Below are 11,607 nucleotides of genomic sequence, written 5' to 3'. Positions count from 1 at the left end.
GCACAACCCCAATACAACTTCAAGACAATGTTTTTATTTTTATTCCCTCTCGAGTTTCCATTAGCTTATGAACTGTCGCCGTAGTTCAGGTAAATGTGCAACGCAAAATACATAGGTGAAAACCTGTTAAAGGCGCACAACAAGTATATATTTTGTATTGGTAAAATTTGTTCTCTGTGATATGAATGTTCCAAAGGTTTCCAAAAGCGTATCACAAGCAGGGATAATTCATGTTTCTAAACATTTAAACAGAGCATCAGGACTGTAGTACACATTGGCCCAGCAGTGGTCCATATGTTTCACTGAAAACAATAGGGAAGGCTGTATGCCTCCTTGGGTTCTCGCGATCTAGTACTTGCCGTGTGAAATCTACTATGCACCATTGGGGTCTGTAAAGTTATAATTTGACGTTTCATGGACTCTAGAACTTAAGTGTGTTTTTATCTTTTCTTTTTCATTTGAAGGTATTATTCACGCCAGGGGGCTTATACGTGAATGCTTGGCAGAAACCGAGAGAAATGCAAGGCTCTAACAGGCAAGGTGCAAACAAAGTTATTGGATTGAATTGGACCAACTCTCCAGTCTGAAGATCAAAGACTCAAAAGACCTTTGATTTTATTGGTCCAATAAAAGTATCTTAGACAGATTGATGACAATATAATTGATTTCAATAGGTGCTCTTTATTTACATTACAGATCACGATGAGGTAGGACATATTTGTTGATCAGACTAAATGTTATGTTCATGCATACTTTTCATCCCCTGTCATCCCCTGGTTTGGAGTCTATCATCAGTGCCTCTTTGAAAAGTCTCTTCTTCTCCAAATTCTCATTTGCCTTTTTCCTCTTGTCTTGTTTCCTCTGTATAGACTCCTTCTTATTCTTCAGAATGTCGCTCTCTTCTCCCTTGTAGGTGACCTCAAGCTTCTCCCTCATTATCTGCCGAGCTCTTTTGCGGTTTGTTTCCACCGATCTGGTTTGATGGCACTGAATTATGAGAGAGGAGTTAGCAATAAAAATGTACAGATTACGGTACCTCCTAAACAAGTGTCTAGTGCTGATGGAGCGTGAGGGAGCACCTCAGTTTTTTCAATTTGAGAATACACAAAATGTATTCTGATCAATTCTAAATAAATTATTTCATTACCACAAATTCCATGAAAAACAATAGAATGACAATCCAAATAAATTCTATAGCAGCCTAGAGGCAGGTAAATGGTGGCTTCTTCCCTGTCTTCTCTCTGGCGGTGGTGAGAATGATGAACTGTAGGCTACATGTGTGTACTGCGGAGGCCCGTTGGAGGCTTGACAACTTTGGCCAATAAGATTTTTTTTTTTTAATTCAGCTGTGTCTGCCTTGATGTTCATAGATCTCCACCAACCCTCTCTTGCGCAGTCGAACCCAGAACGATATGTGACCACTTGGTTACGGTGACACCGTTCTGCCGAGGACACCCAAAACAGAGTGGCCACTGCAAAGCCCAAGAGCCTGACCACCTCTGGAAGTTGCTGAAACCCTGCTTGGGATATTTAGCCTATATTGACTATTGGTTGAGATGCAGGGCCCGTTCTACCTTGGTATGTCAGGGTGGGAAATTGGAAATGTGAATTTTGGACAAATTGGAGGTAATAATGCATTTAAGTTATAGTTTATTGAGATGCATGAAAACACCACATCAAAAGCTTGATTTTATGATTGTTTTAAAACAAATTCCCTTCAATTCTACCTAGTAATGATATATGTTCACTTCTTGGTCAATTGATTTGATGATTAAATCTATGCAAATAAATTCTATGAATTGATAGTTCCTCTGTTTTATTTTATTCTGTAATAGGGTATATTGAAACCAAGTGTTCAAGCTAATTAAATCAAAGTTAATTTAGCTCTGTCCTTTAAGAACCCGAAGGGCGCTCCAATAGTTTAAAATAACTTTTGCCTACACCTAATAGTCCTACTCATCACTTATTACATTCTTATTACAAATAGAAGATTATCACTTCTCACAATGGTGCTCGTTTAGTAGTTAGATCAATGTCTCACAAGATCACAATCTCTTAATTTGTATTTTATATAAATAACAGAACCGACTATAATGCATACCATAGCTTAGTAGGCCTATAACATTACTGTTACACCAAAAACACCTAATTTCTAATGAGATTTTAGGATAGTTAGCTGAAGCTGAATAGTCCAGAAAAAGATATCATGCACCGAAACTCAACAGAGCCACTAGGGAGGATATATGTTTTGATTGAAACAAAATAAAAGGCTAACATTTTTAACATAATCTGCTCTAATTTACATAAGTCCAGAGAGGACATATAAATAGGAAAAAATTGTTCCCTCATTATGGCGAGATCACAGGAACCACTTCATCAGAGCCCTGTGGCTACGTTGATAACAATGCGGGGTATTTAAGCCCTGAACGATGCCTGACAGGCAGCGCCGTTTCTCAGGCTGCGCCGTCTCTCAGGCTGCGTGCCACCCCCAAGACCACAGCCAATCGCATGCAAGGAACAACGCAGCTAACTTTGCTAGTCTTGTGAGCAAGCTAGTTAGCTATGTAGTCTTGTTAGCTAGCTATCTAGCAAGTGTAGGGGAAAATTCATGACTATGGGTGATTTTCCAGTACATATATTATGCACTAATATAAGTAGTAAGCAGAATGAATATAAGTTTAATTAATAGATATGTGCAAGCAGAATAAAGGCTGAGCTCAGGTGAATGAACAGAGCTGGGTCAACATGGAGTTAATCACTAGACATGTAAAAACAGAAAGTAGGCAGAAAAGGTATGCCTGTGCAGTTGTAGGCCTGAGGGAAGTCATTACCTGGTCCTGTGACTAGTATTGAGACATGCAATTGCATTATGTATGTATGCCTGTGTGGTTGTAGGCCTGAGGGAAGTCATTGCCTGGTCCTGTGACTGGCTTTAGGGCATGTAGTTGTATTGTATATGTATGTCTGTGCCATTACAGGCTTGGGGAGAGCCATTGTGTAGTCCTATGAGTATAATTGGACAGACACCTGCAGTACGTGTGTCTTATTTTTTGTATCATTGCTATTGATACGCCACCAATAGAATCTGTAAACAAGCAAGAATTGAGACAGAAAGATAATGGTGGCGAGAGGCAAAGGGGTGTTAATCATCTACATAGAGGGGAGTGACCATGTGTGTTATCTGAAGGTGGAAACCTATAAGGCCTGAGGTCTGTGGCAAGACAATTTAGTTCTTCCATGGAATTGCTCGGTTTTGTTACTTTTTGTAATAAAGTCTATTTGAATTGACACGCTCCGGTATCTGAGAAATGTTTGATTCAATATTTCCACGACACAAGCTAACTTGTTATCTATACTGGTTGTTAACTTGCATAACTGGATAATATTTACAGTGGGTGAGCTCCATTCCTGACAGGCTGATCAGATTAAATTTCAGCCTTTGAGGCTGATAAATCAGGATGCTGCTTTGTAGGCGGTTTCATAGTTCAGGCTCCTTGCAGGCATATTAGCTGTGAAAGTGCTTTAGAGGCAGATGCATATCTGATCCAAGGGGTGAGCTCTATTCCTGGCAGGCTGATCTGATTCAATAGCAGCCTCAGAGGCTGATAAAAGAATGCTGCTTTATAGGCTGTTTCATAGGTAAAGCTTCTTGCAGGCATATTAAGTGTCAGTGTGTTATAGGCTATTGAATCGTATCAGCCTGCCAGGAATAGAGCCCACCCAGTCTTGATCATATACATAATGCACTCTGCTAATCTGCCTGCAATGACCTTTACCTATGAAACAGCCTTCAGAGTAGAATCCTGACTTATCAGCCTCTGAGACTGCTATTGAATCTGATCAGCCTGTCAGGAATGGAGCACACCCACTCTGTAAATGTAAATATTATCCATAAAACATGAAGTGTCTCTTACAATTATACACATCAGTTATGCAAGCTAACAACCAGTATATTTAAAATCTACAAGACTTGCCAAGTTACAGTGCTTTCAGAAAGTATTCACACCCCTCGACTTTTTCCACAGTTTGTTGTGTTACAGCCTGAATTTAAAATGGATTAAGTTTCGATTTTTTTTTGTCACTGGCCTACACACAATATCCCATAATGTCAAAGTAGAATGTCTTTTTTTTTATGTTTACAAATTAATAACAAATGAAAATCTGAAACGTCTTGAGTCAATAAGTATTCAACCCCTTTGTTATGGCAAGCCTAAATACATCCAGGAGTAAAAATCTGCTTAACAAGTCATATAATAAGGTGCATGGGTCTCACTGTGTGTGCAATAACAGTTAACATGATTTAAATGATTACCTAATCTCTCTACCCCACACATAAAATTATCTGTAAGGTCCTTCAGTCGAGCAGTGAATTTCAAACACAGATTCAACCACAAAGACAGGCAAGGTTTTCCAATAAAAAAAAAAAAAAATGAAGCAGACATTGAATATCCCTTTAAGCATGAAGTTATTAATTATACTTTGGATGGTGTATCAATACACCCAGTCACTACAAAGATACAGGCGTCCTTCCTACTTTAACTCAGTTGCCGGAAAGGAAGGAAACCGCTTTGGGATTTCACCATGAGGCCAACAGTTAGTCACAGAGTTTAATGGCTGTGATAGGAGAAAACTGAGGATGGATCAACAATATTGTAGTTATTCCACAATACTAACCTAACTGACAGAGTGAAAAGAATGAAGCCTGTACATAATTCAAATATTCCAAAACATGCATCCTGTTTGCAAGAAGGCACTAAAGTAATACTTTATCCAGAATACAAAGTGTTATGTTTGGGGTAAATCCAATACAACACATTACTGAGTACCACTCTCTATATTTTCACGCATAGTGGTGGCTGCATCATGCTATGGGTATGCTTGTAATCGTTAAAGGACTGGGGAGTTTTTCAGGATAAAAAATACAACGGAATGGAACTAAGCACAGACTCAGGGGTGTGACTACTTAGATAAATTAGATATTTCTGTATTTCATTTTCAATACATTTGCAAACATTTCTAAAAACATGTTTTCATTTAGTCATTATGGGATATTGTGTGTAGATGGGTGAGAATTCAAGCTATAACAACAAAATATGGAATAAGTCAAGCGGTATGAATACTTTCTGAAGGCTCTGTAGCTGCGTTGTTGCTTACATGCAATTGGCTGTGGTCTTGGGGGTGGCATACAGCCTGGGAGACAGTGCTGCCTGTCAGTCATCATTCAGGGCTTAACTGCCACACGAGGGCTTAGCTGCCCAAGAGCTCTTAGCTCAAGGTAAGGGACATTTAGCTTGCTAACATTCTAACTTATAAACTGATGAGCTCCAGAAACACAAATGAACGCATGATGTTAGCATGAAATGTATCATCCCTTAGTGTAGCAATAAATTAAAACAAATGTGCAGATGGACCGTGGGTTCTGCCACCTCAGACATACTGTCAATCTATCATCAATCCGCCCTCTCCTATTTATAGAGTTTATCTCATGATCTCGACAAAACATATTTTGAAAAAGCTACTTTTTATATGTCATGATCATGAGATAAAGTTGTTCACTCACAAACAGTAATTCAAGAAGATTGAAATGTATAGGCTATTCCCATTAAACTGATTGAGATCAATAAAATGATTGCCATGCAGATGCAGTTAGACCCGGTAAAACAAATAATTATCATTCATGATTGACAATGATGATGGTCTATTTTGAAATTAGGTATGCCTAACTTGGTGTTTTAGGGTATAAAAATATAACATTTTCTTGAGACAATATGTGTGGGCATGGGCAGACGTTGCAATTGGAGGATGCATTTTATGCATATTCTATAACAGGGCTCTCAAACCCTATTCCAGGAGAGCTATCCTGTAGGTTTTCATTTCAACCCTAATCTAGCACAGCTGATTCTAATAATTAGATGGTTTATAAAATGAATCAGGTTTGTTACAACTGGGGTTGGTGTGAAAACATACAAGACGGTAGTGCTCCAGGAACGGAGTTGGAGAGCCCTGTAATGATAGGTTATTCAAAAGGCTACATCTGTCCATACAAACTTTGATTGAGGAAATTAGGACGTAATTTACATTTCTTTTGTGCTCCCTCACCTAAAAAATGAGCACTACACCACTGCTCCTAAATGGGGCACCTTACCTACCTTTATGGGTGACCTAAAAGACCCCCATACATCATATGCATATGGAAGTATGGCCCAGGAAGAATAGCCTATCAAAAAGTTAATGTATTTCGTGTTGTCCATGTGTAATATTGGTTGTCTTATGGTCATCATAAACTAGAAAAGGCTTAATGTAATATGTTAGTCACCTTAACGACAATGCCAGTTGGGATGTGCCTGAGCACCACACAGTTGCTGGTTTTGTTGGTCGCCTGACCACCAGGTCCTGACCCTCTTACAAACTGCTCGTCCAGCTCGTCTTCATTTAGGACAGGGAGATCAATGTAATCTTTCTTACCGGCGGTCTGAACATGTGCCAAGCTAACGGGTGGCACAGTAAAAAGTGGAGGTCGTCCTGAGGTTCCCCATGTTACCTTCCCCGTCACTTGAAAGATCAGGTTAACGAATAATCTTGACATTTCCCTCCCGAATTACGTGAGAGGGCTCAGTTTGCATTTAGACTAAAAGTGATATCTCTCTTTACAGTGTTTCAATAATGCAGCGGACAAATTTAGGCGAAAATATGATTGTTTACACGTGTAAATACAAAAGAAACAATCACTTCCTCTTCAGCCTCAGCAAATCAAGTTCACCGTTTACTTTTTTCCCCTCCTGGATTGGTGGCTATGAACCAACAGTGGCACACTATCGCCACCACGTGGACTGAAGTATAAGGAGGACCAACACCTGAAGGCTATCATGGCTGTCTGACATGATTTCCTTTCACGATTACCTTTTAATGTATTCTAGAGCATAATCAAATGGTAAAAATAATCTAATTGGGAAAACAGAGTCAGACAACACCCTCCATATGCAACAATTCCTTTACCTTTTCACGATCAAATGTTGGTCTGTGGAAGTAGATTTATCATGTGTGCCGTTTATACAGTGCCTTCAGAAAGTATTCCCCTTGACTTTACCACATGTTGTTGTTTTACACCCGGAATTTAAATTTAATTGGGATTTTATACCCCATAATGTCAAAGCGGAATTTTTTTATTCAACATTTTTACAAATTATTTAAAAAAGAAAAGCTTAAATTACTTCAGTCAGTAATTATTCAATAGCTTTGTTATGGCAAGCCTAAATAAGTTCAGGAGTAAAAATGTGCTTAACAAGTCACATAAGTTGCATGGACTCACTCTGTGTGCAATAATAGTGTTTAACATGCTTTTTGAATAAATACCTCATCTCTGTACCCCAAACATACAATTATCTATAAAGTCCCTCAGTCGAGCAGTGAATTTCAAACATATTCAACCACAAAGACCAGGGAGGTTTTCCATTGTCTCGCAAAGAAGGGCACCTATTGATTGGTAGATAGAAAAAAATAAAAACTTGAATATCCCTTTGAGCACGGTGAAGTTATTAATTACACTTTGGATGGTGAATCAATACACCCAGTCACTACAAAGATACAGGCATCCTTCATAACTCAGCTGCCGGAGAGGAAGGAAACCGCTCAGGGATTTCACCTTGAGGCCAATGGTGACTTTAAAAAAGTTAGATGTTAATGACTGTGATGGGAGAAAACTGAGGATGGATCAACATTGTAGTTACTCCACAATACTAACCTAATTGACAGAGTGAAAAGAAGGAAGCCTGTACAGAACAAAAATATTCCAAAACATGCATCCTGTTTGCAATAAACAGTAAAGTAAAGTAAAACTGCAAAAAATGTGGCAAAGAAATTATCTTTGTGTCCTGAATACAAAGTTATGTTTGGGGTATATCCAACACAACACATCACTGAGTACCACTCTTCATATTTTCAAGCATGGTGGTGGCTGCATCATGTTATGGGTATGCTTGTCATCGGCAAGGACTAGGGATTTTTTTTAGGATGAAAAGAAATGGAATAGAGCTAAACACAGGCAAAATCCTAGAGGAAAACCTGGTTCAGGCTGCATTCCAACATACACTGGGAGACAAATTCAACTTACAGTATGACAATAACCTGAAACTCATGCCAAATATACACTGGAGTTGCTTACCAAGATGACATTGAATGTTCCTGAGTGGCCTAGATACAGTTTTGAGTTATAAACGCTTGAAATCCTATGGCAAGACTTGAAAATGTCTGTTTAGCATTGATCAACAACCAAATTGACAGAGCTAGAATTATAAATAAAAGAATTATGAGCAAATATTGTACAATCCAGGTGTGCAAAGCTCTTAGAGACTTAACCAGACAGACTCATAGCTGTAATTGCTGAAAAAGCTGATTCTGAAAATTATTTACTCAGGGGGTTGAATACTTATCTAAACAAGATTTTTTACGAATGTTAGAATTTTTCTTACACTTTGACATTACAGAGTATTTTGTGTAAATCATTTACAAAAAATTACTACACATATTTTGCAGATGCTGTCGCAGGTGCAGAAAAATGCTTATGTTTCTAGCTCTGGCTCCAATAGTGCAGCAATACCTAACAATACACACAAATCCCCAAAACAGTTTAAAAAATAATTTAATTAAGATATATCGAAACAAACAATGTCAGAGTCCAGATTATAAATATACACTGCTCAAAAAAATAAAGGGAACACTTAAACAACACAATGTAACTCCAAGTCAATCACACTTCTGTGAAATCAAACTGTGCACATTTGTGGCCTGCTGGAGGTCATTTTGCAGGGCTCTGGCAGTGCTCCTCCTTGCACAAAGGCGGAGGTAGTGGTCCTGCTGCTGGGTTGTTGCCCTCCTACGGCCTCCTCCACATCTCCTGATGTACTGGCCTGTCTCCTGGTAGCGCCTCCATGCTCTGGACACTACGCTGACAGACACAGCAAACCTTCTTGCCACAGCTCGCATTGATGTGCCATCCTGGATGAGCTGCACTACCTGAGCCACTTGTGTGGGTTGTAGACTCCGTCTCATGCTACCACTAGAGTGAAAGCACCGCCAGCATTCAAAAGTGACCAAAACATCAGCCAGGAAGCATAGGAACTGAGAAGTGGTCTGTGGTCACCACCTGCAGAACCACTCCTTTATTGGGGGTGTCTTGCTAATTGCCTATAATTTCCACCTTTTGTCTAATCCATTTGCACAACAGCATGTGAAATTTAATGTCAATCAGTGTTGCTTCCTAAGTGGACAGTTTGATTTCACAGAAGTGTGATTGACTTGGAGTTACATTGTGTTGTTTAAGTGTTCCCTTTATTTTTTTGAGCAGTGTATATACTGTATATACTGAACAAAAATATAAACGCAACATGTAAAGTGTTGGTCCTATGTTTCATGAGCTGAAATTAAAGATCCTCAAAATTTTCCATACGCACAAAAAAGTGTATTTATCTCAAATTTTGACAACAAATTTTGTTTACATTCCTGTTAGTAATATTTGTCCTTTGCCAAGATAATCTGTAGACCTGACAGGTGTGGCATATCAAAAAGCTGATTAAAGAGCATGATCATTACACAGGTGCACCTTGTGCTGGGGGGCAATAAATGGCCAATCTAAGATGTGCAGTTTTGTCACACAACACAATACTACAGATGTCTCAAGTTTTGAAGGACCGTGTAATTCGCATGCTGACTGCATGAATGTCCACCAGACCTGTTGCCAGAAAATTGAATGTTAATTTCTCTACCATAAGCTGCCTCCAACGTCGTTTTAGAGAATTTGGCAGTACGTCCAACCGGCCTCACAACCGCAGACCACGTGTAACCACGACAGCCCAGGACCTCCACGGCATCTAAGACCAATGCAATTTTCAAGGTTGATAATGGAGTACTATTCCTTTAGACACCACTAAAAGATTGGAACAGGTGATTCTCAGTTTTGTTTAGAAGGAGCTTGATTCTCCTATCTGTTGCATCCATATTATGTCACACAAGTAAGAATGTTTCTGTGGGTCTGGCTCATAGACTGTATATATAAAGGTCTGGCTATAAACAATGCAACATGTGACTGCAAGGCCCCATCTTGTTTTAAGCATACAACATTAAGCGTATAAGGAAAGGACAAAGGAAAAGAGACCACATTTCCAAATATTTCACTTTACTTTATGGTTTCTTTCGGCTTTTAAAAGGATAGTTCACCCATATTCCAAAATTACATATTTGTTTCCTTACCCTGTATGCAGTCAGAGATATATGGTCATCATCAACTGTAGGCTGGGTTTTCATGGTGCTTCCTGTAGAGCACCACTGTGGAGGTGTCATAATACCAATCAAACCAATAGTTTTCCACCGTTCATTTTTCCCATAGGGGATTTTAGAAATACTTAAAATAAGGGCTGTGTTTTGTGTAGACTAACCCTGGTGTGACGTTTTAATAACCATGTAAATCTCTCTCGGACAAGTTGACTTTTATCAGTATATTCGGCTCTATTTCCTCTCAGATTCGAAAATGCTAATTAGCATCAAAGTAGATATCATGCAAAACTACAAATCCCTGCAAGCTCCTGCATGTCATCTCTAGCTGATGCCTTTGCTAACGGGTATTGTGTCAACTTAAAATTTGCAGAAGACAGTTCACATAAATGTCCATTTAAAGAAATGTAGCCTATTTATTAATTACCACTTTAGCTAACATTTGATAGTTAATCCAGAGATTCTTACCTTTGCCTCGATTCAGATCATCATGGCATTTGTAGTTCTTTATGATAGCTACATTAGCAGCTAATTAGCATTTCATTTTTTTAGGGTAAATAAAGATGAATATATTGATAAAAGACACCTTGTCCTAGAGAGGTTTACACAGTTATCAAAACATCACACCAGGGTAAACCTACACAAAACACAGCCCTTATTTTAAGTGTTTCTAAAATTAATGCTGGAAAAATGATTGGAACCATTTCCTTGTGTGTCCTCTGGTTTTATGGGTATTTTGAATCATACTGTGATACTCTATACCAATTGAATAGATTTTACATTATTTGAATTTAATGTTAAGCCTTATTTCCCTGTCGTATGCACAACCTACATTTTTCCTTGACATCATTTGATCTTTTCATAAGTATGCATCATATAGAGAGAAATAGTAATGGCATCTTTTTGTATGCAGTAACTCCGCCATGGGTCTTTGTACAAAGCCTATTGGGAAATTAATGGTGTTTTTGGATTAACGCCGAAAATAAGGACTGTGGTAAACACAGGCTTAGGAGATGTTCTCTTATGAGATAATCTTCATCAGGTAATGTCACTTTTTGTGAATTTTTAAGCATTTATGTAATTAAAAAAAGCACATAAAGAACATAAAAGCTTCATAATGCATAAAGCTCATGTTAACTGACTGATATTATCTCATATATCAAAACGCATAGGATCTCCTAAACCTGTGTTAACCTCAGACTTCATTTTCCGGGGTTTTTCCTTAAACCCTATTCTTTCCCCATTAATTTTCCCCATAGGAATGGCTGAACGAACCAGAGGTAACTCATTTCCGTTTGCGGAAATGCACGAGCATTTGGCCAACAGGGGGCGCAATCCCTT

The 11,607-nt window shown here is 38.6% G+C and overlaps 1 protein-coding gene across 1 annotated transcript; it reads right to left on the bottom strand.

Moving 5' to 3' along the window:
- Positions 1–661: 661 nt before the first annotated feature.
- Positions 662–6,784, bottom strand: mtrfr (mitochondrial translation release factor in rescue). Its single transcript, XM_071352992.1, has 2 exons — positions 6,317–6,784; positions 662–987 (listed from the first exon to the last, which is right to left on the bottom strand). Exons 1-2 carry the CDS (start codon positions 6,584–6,586, stop codon positions 757–759), a joined length of 501 nt encoding a protein of 166 aa, XP_071209093.1. The 5' UTR covers positions 6,587–6,784; the 3' UTR covers positions 662–756.
- Positions 6,785–11,607: the final 4,823 nt, after the last annotated feature.

Source organism: Salvelinus alpinus, chromosome 19, assembly GCF_045679555.1.
Source record: "Salvelinus alpinus chromosome 19, SLU_Salpinus.1, whole genome shotgun sequence".
Lineage (NCBI taxonomy): Eukaryota > Metazoa > Chordata > Actinopteri > Salmoniformes > Salmonidae > Salvelinus > Salvelinus alpinus.
Note: the sequence above shows the minus strand (reverse complement) of the source record. Positions and strands in the feature narration are given on the sequence as shown.

Bases quoted from the DNA above. Each gene is read 5' to 3' on its own strand.
- mtrfr (XM_071352992.1), bottom strand. From the start codon at position 6,586: ATGTCAAGATTATTCGTTAACCTGATCTTTCAAGTGACGGGGAAGGTA. The intron at 988-6,316 runs GTGACTAACATA...CTCATAATTCAG, and splicing joins CAACTGGCATTGTCGTTAAG to TGCCATCAAACCAGATCGGT.